This window comes from Strongylocentrotus purpuratus, unplaced genomic scaffold, assembly GCF_000002235.5.
Source record: "Strongylocentrotus purpuratus isolate Spur 01 unplaced genomic scaffold, Spur_5.0 spur5_contig_840, whole genome shotgun sequence".
In the NCBI taxonomy this organism is placed as follows: domain Eukaryota; kingdom Metazoa; phylum Echinodermata; class Echinoidea; order Camarodonta; family Strongylocentrotidae; genus Strongylocentrotus; species Strongylocentrotus purpuratus.
The window spans coordinates 1,455,979-1,470,809 of NW_022145547.1; the positions used below are offsets into that span (position 1 = coordinate 1,455,979).

The 14,831-nt window shown below is 36.6% G+C and overlaps 1 protein-coding gene across 1 annotated transcript in view; it reads right to left on the reverse strand.

The window, feature by feature from the left end:
- The window catches only part of LOC100892545, a 61,256-nt gene that overhangs the window by 26,587 nt on the left and 19,838 nt on the right, over nt 1–14,831 (reverse strand). The window contains exon 12 of the mRNA XM_030988680.1: nt 10,478–10,628. Coding sequence (XP_030844540.1) covers nt 10,478–10,628 — 151 coding nt within the window. The remainder of the gene's footprint in view (nt 1–10,477; nt 10,629–14,831) is intronic.

The window sequence follows — 14,831 nt, forward strand, 5'->3', positions numbered from 1 at the left end:
GGGGGGGGGACGTGGTAAACATTTTGGAACCCCTGTCTGCATTTTGGAAAACCTGACAGTTGCTTTTATCCTAGTCTCCAAATTTGAAGGCATGAAAGCTTCCTGTATATGCTTGTTTGGAATGTTTTGGCTGCCTTGTTGAAGTAGTACCCCCAACCACCCCCTTAGGCCTCATCAATATAATAATAATAATAATAATAATGATGTTGTACAAGATTTCAGATCATTTCAGATCATGTGTACTTCAAGTGATCTTTGACCTACGTGTATAATGAGCTCATGCCTCGTATGGTATTGATGTGACAAATACGTATTTACAAGAATCCATTTTATTTTATTTGGAAGGTAAGAAAGAAATTCTGGAGGGAGTTGGGAAGGATTACTATCGATGAGTGGAAAGAATAATGATGAAATGGATAAATTGATGTATGAGCTCCACCATACTCCCAAGATATAAATTTGTCATTTATATTGAACAGATGACAGAAATGACCATGATCCTTATTTGATGCCCAGCCTTTACTGTATTTATATGTGCTCCAATACATGAATATAATGCCAATGACAGACAGGAATGTTTAGAGAGAAATAAATATGAACATGAATTTTGTGACTGCTCTTGACTGGATGAACTGTTGATGGTAATGAATGTCCGTGCAGGCACAGCTGGGTAAAATAAAAGAGAGCGTGATTGATTGCATGGGGGCACAACATCAAACAACAGCACATTCACACTAGAGAATGTATACCACATTTGGATCTAAAAAACATAAATAATCATCAAATGGCCCACACGCTGCTCCCTCCCTTTTCCTCTTGTATTGTTTATGTATTGTATGATCTGTCAAAATGTCATTGTATTGTGCTTTTATGATTGGCCTAATAAATAATAATAATAATAAAATAATCATCAATTACCAAAAGGTGCATACACATGGGAAATGGATACTGTAGGACTTAATAACAATTTTGTATTGATAAATTGGATTTGGGGAGGTCAGCTTAGACCATACATGGTTTAGCATCTGTTCAGGTATAATGCATGATAATTATAAATCTGGATTTATATCGCGCTTTATATGAAATACCCAATATTTCATCGCTTTACAGGTTATTATTACCCAGGGCGCGGTCTTATAAAAATTTGATATTAATCGCAACTATGAACATAAGAGATAGGAGACTGCAAACTTGTGATTGATTAAAGGACTTCCTATTGATTTGGATCAATCGCAACTCTTTATAATACGGGGCCCTGGTTATCACTATCACTCAAGCACAGTGTGCACCATCTCCACTCCCTTGGGAGTATTCCTACCATATGGCCACCATGGGGGCATAAGGTAATTACTACCAAAAACGCTTCCATCAGGTTCCCATTTCTCTCCTGGGTATGGAGTGGCGAATGTAGATTAATGGCTTGGCAAAGGACATTAGTGCCATGTTGCGGATCGAACCCACAACCTTTGCACTTCCAGTCAAGTGCTCAAACCACTGGACTACCTCACCCCTTACACATGTATCAGTTCATACTCATATAAGCCACGCCCAATTTACACAGTTTTTGTTCAATAAAATAGTCACACGGGCATTGAATATAAATTCTTTGATTTTTTTAGCCTATGGTTTTCATATAGCTGTATGATCAATTTTGCTTGACTAAATGGGGGGTTTAAAGTATAGTTTACATTGGTAGGGTTAGTAGGTTTGGCTCCAGAAGGCTGGGTTTTGGGGTGAGCTGGAACATGAAAGGCAATATGAAATACAGAGGTCAAGGGTCAAATCCCTCCCTGAAGCAAGCATGTTTGGCAGAATGAGGTGTGAGTGACATAGGTATGGGACATTGCCAAGAACACGTCATGATTATTGGAGGCAAGCAAAGAAATGGAGACAGAGGGGAGGTGGGAGAAAGGAGAGGAAATGGAGATCAAAGAATATCAAAGAAAAAGATATGCAAGGTGGGATGAGGACAAAAATTTTGTTAAAAGCTGATTCTCGTAATCTTGAAATCATGTGCTATAGGCCTAAATGTTTTCATCACATAAAGTAGACCAAATACATTCTCAGCAGAAATTTACATAAATTCACATGAGTGTTTCCTGCAGGTACATATAGAAACCAAAACAATGCAAAGTCTCATCAGAGTGTTTCCATAAATGTCATTCCTCAAATGTGTGATCCCTCTTTAAGCAGGTGTTGTCACTTTTAAATAGAACTTACATGTGATAGGAAGTGCCATGACCTAATACAATGGTTTTATGAATCAGCAGGTGAAGACAGTAATCCTCGCCAAGCTAACTTTTAGCAAAAAATTTATAATTGGCTAGGAGACAGAAGGCTGGACAAAAATTGTAGGAACATGAGGGATATTAACTCTTAACAGTATCATGTCTGTGTGCCACACTGTATTTATCGTGGGATAGATAAATAACAAAGACTTCAAGATTTACTGTTTCCGCTGCAAGATCAATCTATACCAATGTTACAATGGTTGTCATGGCGCTTATATCAAGACCGGAAATGGGATGAGAAGAGCAAGAGATAAATAAAAAGAGAATGAAGATGAGGGAGGAGAAGCTAATTAAAAGGGGGAAAAATAGGGCAATACATGTATCGGTATATAGAATAATGAGAACAAGAAGAAGAGACATGAGAAACTGGACATTTCTGATGACAACAATTACACCTACAGAGAAAGACAGGCATCTAATCATTCAAATCAAATGTACGTGTACCTTTAAAATGACTAGGTAACATTGTCTCAGATTCTGAAACAAAATTTCATGCTGCATTCATAATTATAAACTTTTAGGTCAGTCAGGAATCCCATGGCTTTTACAAGCCGATCGCCTGTCTGATTATCAAGATATTTATGATTGAAAATCGAAATTTCATTTTTCGTTTTTATAACACTACAGTCTATTGGGGATAATGAGTATGTTAAAACCTGTCACACAAAGATTTTTACTTTTTTGAGGCACTTCATGATCATTTTGAAGCGCAAGTTTTATAGGGCTTCAATATTACACCATATATCACTGACACTGATAACACGTAGGGCCATGCATCTCAGATTTAACATTGTTAAACTATGCCTTTAAAGTAGGCAGAGCAAGAGCCAAAGAGGAGAGCAAGCACAGGATGGACGGGAGAGAGAGACATAGGGGAAAGGGAAGATGGAAAGATAGTGAGAGAGAGAGAGAGAGAGAGAGAGAGAGAGAGAAGGAGGGGGAGGAAGAGGGAGGAGGCTGGAAAGGGACAATGGACATTTTGTCAACAAACTGTCAGCAGTATTCATATTTTTGTGCTGGAAAACATTTCATGTTTTTGTGCTGAGAAATATTCATGTTGAGAACCCAGAGTGCAGAGCATGGCTCAGAAACTACTTTCACAGTTCACCAGCAATGCTGCGGTCAGACCTCCCCCCTTGCTCGCCAGCTAAGTTCAAGCTAGTATCTGGCTTAAAGGTACGATTCAACATTTAACACGACTCAGAACTTCAGAAGTGCATGGCCCAAAGTGTCACAATCAACAAAACATATTAAATGAAAGTGGTACATTTAATAAAGGGGAAGTCCACCCTGATATTAAGTTGGATTTAATAAAAACAGAAAATGAGAAAACAAATTAGTGAAAGTTCAAGCAAAGTCCAATTAAAGACTTATGAATTTTTGAAGTTGTCATCAGTGAAACACAAACTGGCTCGAAATTTTTCTGTATGGAACTTTTATTTTCTTAGTTATTGATGATAAAATAGATTTGTTTCATACAGGGATGATATAAAAACATATTTGTAATAACCATATTTAAGGTGAATGTATGATTGAAAATTTTCATAGGGTTAAATATAGATTTTTGAAGGTTTTAGTACACCGCAAATGGGAATGGACGTCACAAGATACATCACAGAATTTAATATCAATAATATGTGATTGATTAGTTGCACCTTTGAAAAAATTCATAACTTCCTTATTTTCATGGGTTTATGCTGAAACTTTCACTGACCTGTTTTTCTCATTTTTCTGCTTCTATTTTAAACCAATTTGATATTAGGGTGGACTTCACCTTTAAAAAAAAATTTGATGGTTTGTTTTTGTTATTTCTTCACATATGTCCTACCAGTACATGAGAATGGAGATACAGTCTTTATAATCATTATTCATTCAATCATTGAATATCATTCTAATATCAAACTGAATGTTCCATACAAACATGCTTCACCAATAATTTGTACCCAACTCAAAACTCTTGTTCAACAAAATAATAAAAGGCGGGGAACATAAACTATAGCTATCTGTTAAAGGTAATACAACGTTTTGGGAAATTTTGGAAATTGGGTGGATAGTGAATCTTTACTATTTTGATATATTTGGATGCCCCTGTTGATGTATTGTAAGCACTAGAAAATAGAGCCCCTAAAACACTTCTGTTTTTGAGAAAAATTGAATATAAAAATTTACCGGTGCCCCCATAAAAGTTTGATAAACTTTAAATAGCCCCTACGGCCGTACAATGATAGCTGCGACCATGAAAGTTTCAGAATATGTAGTTGTGATATATCATTTCCAACCGGGAATAGCTAATCGGTCGATTTTAGTCAAGAAACATTGTTTTAAAGCTTCATTAATATTTTGACCTTGAGAGGGAGCTATACAACATAAAGAGTTTATTATTTACAATTTCATAACTTTAGAGTCGATTTCGACCGCGACAACGATCACTGAATATTGTAGGATCGCATATGCTTCCAATTTGTTCATTTGAACCAAATTCATGACACAAACACGAATTGACAATGCTGTGACGTATCTGCAGCTATTAAAACCAATTTATTAATCAGGGTGGACTTCCTCTTTAATATTTACTAGAGCTGAGAAGGAATATGATTGTCCCACATTTCTTGAATAACTTCTTTCACACAAATATATAAAGGTATTGTAAACCCAAAGCATATTCCGGATAATTAGTATTACAACGGTTTAGCAAAGTTGCGGTTATATTATTAGTACAAAATAGTGGTTTTGACGTGGGAAATTGCAACAAGTTGAGTCTCCTTGAACAAATGCTGCTGTGTATTATGTGGTCACCTTAAAATACAAATTTTGATTGGAAGTTTGAACCACAGAAACTTCTCTTTTTTTCTTAAATCAGAAGACAGAAAAGCAAGTGCCTTTGTGCTACATACATTAATGTGATGAACATAATTACTCCTTAGCCACAATGAGAAGGAAAAAAATGGTCAAACAGAGGTTTTTATTGTTTTCCTTGTGTTCTGCTTAACAACGGGTTAGAGGCAAAATTAACAAGTTTATGAAAGAAAAGTACAGTGTGATTGACATGACATATGCAATAAAACATTATGAAAGCCAGGTATGTGGAGAGCAATTATGAATGGGCCAACAAAGTTTAACATGAACAACTTTATATGACATCGGTCAAAGTCTGACCATTATCTAATCTATGACAGACCTGGGTCTGACCTGTGTCTGACCCAAGTATGACCTAGGTCAAGTCACCGAATGCGATATTAAACCAAGAGGGCAGGCTTGCATACTGCTCGAGGAACTTTAGCTAATTTCCTATTCAAGGGACTTCACACTTGTCTGAAATTTCAAAGATCTCTGAGTACTGAACACAGATTATCACCAGCTTTCAGTACTCTTGAAAGCTATCCGAACTGGGGAAAATGGGAATAACCCTGCTATCGGACTTCCAAAATTCATCATATAGCTACATTCAAACCAAAGACCACATTTTTGTTTCCCTTGAAATGGTTTTCTCATTGTAACATGTACTTAAGGAACCTGTACATAAAGACCACCTGTCTGTAAAGACCACTTTTTTGTCTCCCTTGGTGGTCTTTATGGGCAGGTTTCACTGTATATGATAATTGAAATTTTGTAGTCTGAATATTGTATAACGAAAAGCCTTTTTTGGCATCATTTCAAACAAAAACTTGATAAAAAAAATCAGTGTCCCATTCCAGTCTAAACGTTGTATTGTATGAAAATTGTAAAAATCGGCAGGGCTGAGAGTGATACTCATAATTGGCAGGCTGTCCTGTTAACAAACCTTGTCAAAAATCAGTTTCTTCATCCAATGTTTCTTTTGAACAATGTTCAAAACAGTCTTCAAACAACCAAGGGTGCATTCAAGCGATTTTTTGAAGCTAGAATCACAAAACATGAATCATGAATCAAAACGCCGTTAAAAAACACAGTTACTGCGGGAGAGCATTCAAGCGATTTTTCATCAACGATGATTATCGCTCAATTCAAGCACAGCCACTGCTCATCACAATGTGCAGTTTGACCCAGGAAGTATAGGTCAACTTCGCCGTGTGCTTTCTGAATTTGTTACGGTCGACTGTCGGCCAAACCGGAAGCAGGCCACGATAATGATGTTATAGAATCATGATTGAGATACAATGTTTGCGATTTTAAACACGTTTTAAAAACGTCTCTGAAAACCTTTTTCTAGGATGAAAAAGTGTTGATTGAACGCACCCCGAGATGATTCATAGCTGGCTTGAAGAATGTGTCAGGTTGATGACAAATTATTGCAAAGTCAGACAGATACATGAAAGGAAACATGGCAGCGCTTGTCAGATTTCATTGTCTTCTGAGATGCCCGTCAGATGACTTATAAACCCAGTTTTAGATGAACCCGCCTGAGATCTGGAACATGGCAGAGATATAAGCCGGGGTGAGGGGAAACAATGGTGTCATCCTCAAATTGGAGGGTCGTAAAGAAATGATATGTCTAGGATTACTTTCATTACAAAGGAAAGTTTGAGAAGGTTTTGTAAAGCAAAGGGCAAGGACAATCAATGTCACATGTTACTTTAGACACAGCACTTCTGACTCCGGGTGTCAAAAAACAATAACAAAAAACACTACAACAATAGTTAAATAAGTTTGATTTGTGGATGTTAAAGTCTATTAAAGTCTAAAATGCCAATTAACATGAAATGAATTTTAAATGAATCTATTATAGCAGTAATAATATGATAACATATCTTAATGATGTGCAGTTATGTCTCTCTTTAATACATACATATATATATATAAGTATCATTATTGAACAAAGGCATAACGTTATTGTAAAGAAAAGAGATAGTAACAGGCATGGACAAAAAGGAATATGTGTATGTCAGAGACATCTGCATTCCATCCCCTGTATGCAAATGACTGCTTTCAAAGCTTTACTGGATAAGCTAAAAAAGTTAAAAAATAATTAAATTGAAAATAATATTTTAGCAATTTGAAGCATGGAATATGCCAAATTCTTAGAGTAACCCTGTAACCAACGATCTTTTGATGTTTGAGCATAAGAACAAAAATGGAATTTGTAGAATTGCCATGTGATATCATAGGGCTCCACACTAACTTTTCTGGAATTTTGGGCGCCCACGTGTCCCGGGTGCGTGTTAATGTCGAGCCTTGCATATAACCTGATACTATGATGGATATCAATCAGCGAGGATGAAACATTAATCCATGGCATGCACAATTTTGGCACAAAAACTATTTAATTCTGGTACTGCCCATCTGGAATTGCCCCTTTTGTTTCTTCATCGAGAGAAATCCATGTTTATTGCCATTTTGATTTATGATTGTGTCTTGTGACAATAGTTCTCATGATAAAGGCAATTTTGTATCTGTAATTGCAAAAATTGATACTAATAAGACATTGTTGTTTGAAATAACACAAGTGTTTATGTGCCCCAAGAGACATTTTCATTATAACTACCTATTGTCTAGTTAGCACTTACCGGTAAACCCAAAGAAGAATGAGGTAATAATCATTCACATTATACCAGATTGTCAAAGTGCATATGGAATGGTGAAGGGATGTCTTCGCGCAGGGTGTAAAAGAAAGAAATATTTTGAATAACTGTCCAAAATGATAATCATGTGATTTTAAATTGCTCATCTAATTATTTAGATAGTTTTCATACTCTACTTGGTACTGTATTGTAGTGTTTGATGACTTAAATTTCGCATGAACAGAATGTTGACATGGATGATAGATCAACGATGCATGAGCCGAATTGTTTAATATGGAATATTATCATCTATATATGGCTTCCAAGTGGTTCAATAAATCAGTGTATTTAATATCTTTAGAGCAGTACCCGGATGACATTACATATCAATATTGTTTTTCGTGTTGCTCTGTCATCTGGGAACTTCACCTGTTGATACAATATTACTTGATTATCGAAAACCAAAAGTCAAATGATGTTATTTCGCTAGTCATTCTGATATAGATAATTATAATATTGTATGGCTTTGTTTTTGTGTGATACAAGAATATATCGCTCTCGCTATAACAATATATTCTTGAATCACAGTCAAAGCCATCCAATATTATGTAAGTACCACAGTACTACAGCTACAACAATGAATTATGGAATAATGCCATGTGCAGTAATAACGCTTCAACATGCGACTGTGGGATAATATCAAAATATTTAGGATACACCCCCCCCCCCAACATTTTTTCCACATTAAACATGTCCTAACATCCTTAGAAGTAAACAACCTCCAAAAGTCTTTAATGCTGTACAATTTATCTCATGTTCTTTCCTCAGTAGACACCCTCTCACATTCTGTCCACAGTGAACTTTCTTCAATATTCTTTCGAAAGTTGCAAAACCCTCATTCTTCCCACTGTAAATTTCTTCTCTCTTTATACCACAGTATACTTTCAATAGTACACAATCTTTCAATAGTACACACACCATCCCAATTTTACCACGGTAAATACCCTCCCATATTCTTCTCACAATACACACCCTCCCACACCCTTTCCACAGTACATTCCTTCCTTGCACATTCTTTCCACAGGAAAGGTCCTCCCACAATCATTTTTACAGTAGATGCCCTCCCCCAATCATTTTTACAGTAAACATCCTCCCACATTATTTCCATAGTAGAAATCCTCCTATATTCTTTCCACAGTAGACATCCTCTCATATTCTTTCCACAGGAGGCTACACATCCTCCCCACAGTACACACCCTCCAACCTTCTTTCCATATTAGACATCCTCCAACATTCTTTCCACACTACACACCATCCTACACCCTTTTCACAGTACACACCCTCCCACATTATTTCTACAGTACACTTTTTATTTCAATAGTTTTTTTGTTGATTGATTCCAAACAAACAAATTAATCATTCCACAGTACACACCCTCCAACATTCATTCCACAGCAGACAACCTCCAACATTCTTATCACAGTATAGATCCTCCCAATTCTTTCTACAGTTAATACCCTCACATATTCTTTTCACAATTCACATCTTTCCACATTCTTTCCACTGTACAAACCCTCCTCACAGTAGACACCCTCCCACATACTTTCCACAGAAAACACCCTCCCATATCCTTTCCACAGTACATACCCTTGCACATTCTTTCCACAGGTAAGTACCTCCAGCAATCCTTTTCACAGTACATACCCTCCCACATTCTTTCCACAGTAGAAACCCTCCCACATTAATTCGACAATAGAAACCCTCCCACAACAATTCCACAGTACACACCCTCCTACATTCTTTTCACAGTAGACACCCTCCCAAATTCTTTTCACAGTAGAAACCCTCCCACATTTTTTTCACAGTAGACATCCTCCCACATTCTTTCCACAGTACACACCCTCCCACATTCATTCCACAGTAGAAACCCTCCCACATTTTTTTCACAGTAGACATCCTCCCACATTCTTTTCACAGTACACACCCTCCCACATTCTTTTCACAGTAGAAACCCTCCCACATTTTTTCACAGTAGACATCCTCCCACATTCTTTCCACAGTACACACCCTCCCACATTCATTCCACAGTAGACGCCCTCCCACATTCATTCCACAGTAGAAACCCTCCCACATTCTTTCCACAGTACACACCCTCCCACATTCATTCCACAGTAGAAACCCTCCCACATTGTTTTCACAGTAGAAACCCTCCCACATTTTTTCACAGTAGACATCCTCCCACATTCTTTCCACAGTACACACCCTCCCACATTCATTCCACAGTAGAAACCCTCCCACATTGTTTTCACAGTAGACATCCTCCCACATTTTTTCACAGTAGACATCCTCCCACATTCTTTCCACAGTACACACCCTCCCACATTCATTCCACAGTAGAAACCCTCCCACATTTTTTCACAGTAGACATCCTCCCACATTCTTTCCACAGTATAGATCATCGCACATTCTTTCCACAATTCACACCTCACTTCATGCCTTTCACATCACATGGTCTCTGACATCATTTCGAACATAAACACCCTTCCCAATCCTTTTCACATTATACCCCCCACACACGTCCCTTCCACAGTAAACACCCCTCCGCTCTATTTCCATAGCACACATCGTCCCATTTCCCCCACTTTTCAACATTACATGGCCTCTTTCCAAAGAACACACTCTCCCACACTCTTACCACAGTTCTCTTACCTTCGTCTGAAAACCCCTTGCTCATGATCTTGTTGATGCGTTCCGGATGGTGAAGGCTTCCGCAGAAGTAGAGCTCTGTGAAGATGGAGGGATCCCCCAACTGTTTTAAGCGGAGCTGATACAGTTCTCTCATCGTGGATGACAGGCTAGTCTGTACATGGATATAAATATGTCTTTAATGTTACCATGTTAGTATTGTATTAATCATTTAAATGCCATGAGCAGCAGATTATACCAGTAATAAGATCCTTAAGTTTAGTTACCATCAATCATATTTGGAGACTGCTGTTTGAAAGCTTTTAACACAAACAATTACGTTTCAGCTTGAAAACAAGTAAATGACATATATCTAATAAGTTATCAAAACAGTTAGGGCTAATCATAAAGATCAGTGATTGGAGTAAAATGACATCTGTGAAGAAAAAAAACACAGGTAATACTTCACCATTTAATATCACAAATCCTCTATTCTCATATTGCAAATCAGGATCTCTCATTTATCTTAATTCCAGGAAAGCAGAGTGCTTTTGCCCTGGTTCCCTCAAATAAAGCTATAAATTACAGACTTGTGTCCTGTGACTCAAAATAACCCAATAAATATCTTATTCAACTTTTAATATGTTGTCACTATTCACTTGACAGTCACAAATTCAGTCGAATATATGTTGGGCTTCGACCAAGTTTAGTAAATGTCTTTTAATCCTACCCTATTCCCATTTCTTACATTTACATGATATGAGGGAGAAAGAGACATAAAATTAACACATATGCTTTGTTCTAAGTATAACTACATGCTGTGATTTGAACTTGGGACCTTATGTTTGAACTGATATGAGTATGAACCACTTTGTTACAGGGACTTAACAACAGACCAATGCTAACTGTCTAAATGTCGCAGAAAATAAAATAACAGACTTTACACTGAAAGTTTCCGAATAATCTGAAGCAGAAATCGTTAAAAATCATGGCAAATTCTTGACATACCGCTTAGTCAACTTGTAAAAAGGTTTCTTTTAACATGCACTATAATTTAATAATAATTTCTTAGAAGAGCAGATGGCATTATAGTCTGACAGCTAACACATTAAAAAGGAGCCTTTATTGCACATGTAGAACAAGCTAACAGTGTCATATACATGTAGGGCAGCCAATTCTGTGTGGGTGTGTATACCTGTATGAGTGTGTGTGGTCCACTACAAGTTAAAATCAATCACATTAAAAAAGGAAAAATCTCAACATTTTACAGAACAGTGTTTACATTATTAAAACAGATACTAGAAAGTCCATAGACCTCTGTCTGAGCATTTTTTATTATTATTAAAAAGAAAAGAAATTAAAGGTAAATCAGTTTCCTTGCACATCTACATTTATACAAACAGAAAGAAATAAATCTTCATAAAACAAACATGTGGAAACACTTTGTATAAACTAAGGGAATATTTTAACCACATTAATCTGAATCAATCTAGTAACAGGACAAATCAATCTTCATAGGAAATTGTTAATCTGTTGACTTAACCTGTATGAAGCACGATTTTTGGAAATAAAATTTTCATCACAGAGAAACTAAAACAATTTTTAAAAGCTTTATTTGGCAAAAGATAGAAATTGTAAAGAATGTTGTTTTATAGTTTGCAATACGAAACACGAACAATTGCTGAATTCTCTGAGTGGCAGACATGCCTTTTTTATATTTGAGCATTCCATGATGACAAGCAATTTACCTGAATGAACAATGGTAACATCACTCAGTGAAAATCGAAGACGTATCCATCATTTACATGCAGTTAAAGTTCAAGGGGAAAATAGTGTACAAGTACATGTAAATACCATTGTGCTGACACGATATTGCCTTACTCAATCCTGTATTTCTATAAATGTGTTTTTAATACTAGACTTGGAAGAGAAGAGAGTCATGAAATTTCACACGTTTGTATACAAACATGTACAATTTAGGATATAGTGATGGGTTTCAAATCTGTAAATCAGGGGCAGTTCAAGCAGCCTTTTGGCTGCATGTCACACAACAGAGTACAAGGACTTTCATTATTGCATCAATCAAACCTCTCCATTGTTCGAGTGTGCGTAAGTGAGTAAATCAGGTTACCCAAAAGCATTCCATCAAATTTACACAACCTTTTCAAAGGCGAGAGTCAGATCCTCCTAAAATAACTTTGCATTTAAAGCTTATTTCACGTAATGGAATTGCATTACGAGAGAAACTGAATTAAAGCCGTTCTATTTCGGGTATTTATGCAGCAGACAAGCTGTTTGGATCAACAAGTTATAAATAAATTCATGTAAATGTGCTGGAAATCACATTAACCAAAATAAACAGCTCAACCTTTCACATTCAAGTCTAAGATGGTTTTTATACAAATGGGGATAGAATTATTAGGCTATTCTCCTTATATTCTTATCTTCATTGACTTATTACTATTATATGGGTTCTACCAAAATCATTTGGCAGCATATACATGTATATATATGTCACTTCGGTGGTGAAGGTTTGTTAAAATCTGTTTTTTCATTTGTTTTCATAAATTTTATTTTATTGCGTTAAAGTGTTTTCCATAGATATTATAAATCAATACAACACAATAATAATAATAATAATAATAATAATCATAGCTTAATTGTTCACTCCAAATTTTTTTTAAACCGAAACGGAAATTCTTTTTGCCCAATTGATCGTGAGCCCGGCATCCACTGAGCAGCGCCAGATCGACGTTGCTCTATCCCTTATTGTTGAACGCAAAACAAGGTAGCAACAATTCCCATCTTTTAACGTCTTTTGGTATGACGCGGCCGGGGTTCGACTGACTGAGCCAACACTCCGGTCATATTAGCACTAAATGAACATAAGTATGGGTAACTTAAGATAATAACTATTCATACTCCAAGCCATACATTGATTGATTTATTGGTTGGAAAGCAAGGTATTCAGGGACTTTGGGAAAACAGAAAGACATGATGAAGCCCGATTCCACTTGTACCTTTAACATTTGGTTAGGAGAAGAAAAGGAGACATGGAAGTGAAATTCCACGGTAAACCAAGTCCATACACAATGAGAGAAACAGAAAGTGTGCAAGCTACGCACGCAAGCTCAGAATAGCTTTGTCCAAATATGGAAACCAGATCTCTCACGTGAGCCTGGATAATGAAAGGGAAAGCAACATGAATGTTGTAGCATGGTATATGGAGTTACTTGGCCAGAACTCAGTATGCGTGGGCGAGCACCTTGTTTTCTATTGCTACTGAGTAGACTTACATGAATGCGGTTAAAGGTAGTCTGTATTATTGAAATAATGAAGGAAAATTATTCTCACAGAACCAAAGCTAAGGTGAGACTAAATGCCAACGACTACAAATAAATGAGGAAGACTAGGTATTTGAGCTAGTAGTTCCGCCGATGTCCAAATATGAGTTGTGCTTTTCCCAGCAAGTTTACTACCGGTATATCAACTTGTGCATATTTTGCTGAATCTGTTTTTTTTTCTTAAATTTTTAGTTTGGACAATTTTTGTTGAATGCTCCCTCTGGCCTCCGCTATTGCCATGGTTTTTATCTGTGAAGCATCAGAATTCTTTTCCCACACTTCCAAACGTTGGAGAAAAACCTATGAATGAAAGACATACAGTGGATGAAATGGCCACGTTTGATGTTGACCCCGGAATATGGAATTCAGTAGCATCTAGATAATAAATAAAAAATAATATTGATTATCTAGAGACGCTAAAAAAAAAAAGGACCATCGTGCTTACTAACTTACAGAATGTGAAGAAAAGCATAAAGCTCATAACATAGGTAAATCATATCATATTACTGAGGAAAGAAGTATGTATTAAAGGGATCTGGTAACTTTGTCTCAGATTCTGAAACAAATTCCTGGATTTAGCTCATGATAATTATAAACCTTTAGGTCTGTCAGGAACCCCATGACTTTTACAAGCCGATCGCCTGTCTGATTATCAAGATACTTATCATTGGAAATCGAAACCAAATTTTGCGTTTTCCTAACGGTTTTCAAAACACTACAGTCTATTGGGGAAAAACTGGTCACTCAAAGATTTTTACTTTTTTGAGGCACTTCTTGATCATTTTGAAGCGCAATATATGGCTTCAATATTGCACCATATCACAAACACTGATAACACGTAGGGCTGTGTATCTCAGATTTAACATTATTAAACAATCCCTTTAAGATTGGTCAGGCTCCATGTTGCAACTACTAAGAATTACAGGAAAGCATCGTAGACTATTTCTGGACCCTCAGGGTGAACCAAGAAATATAAACACCGGTATCTAATCCTCAAATAAACACTTGGCTTGCATAAAGGACAGAACCAGGGG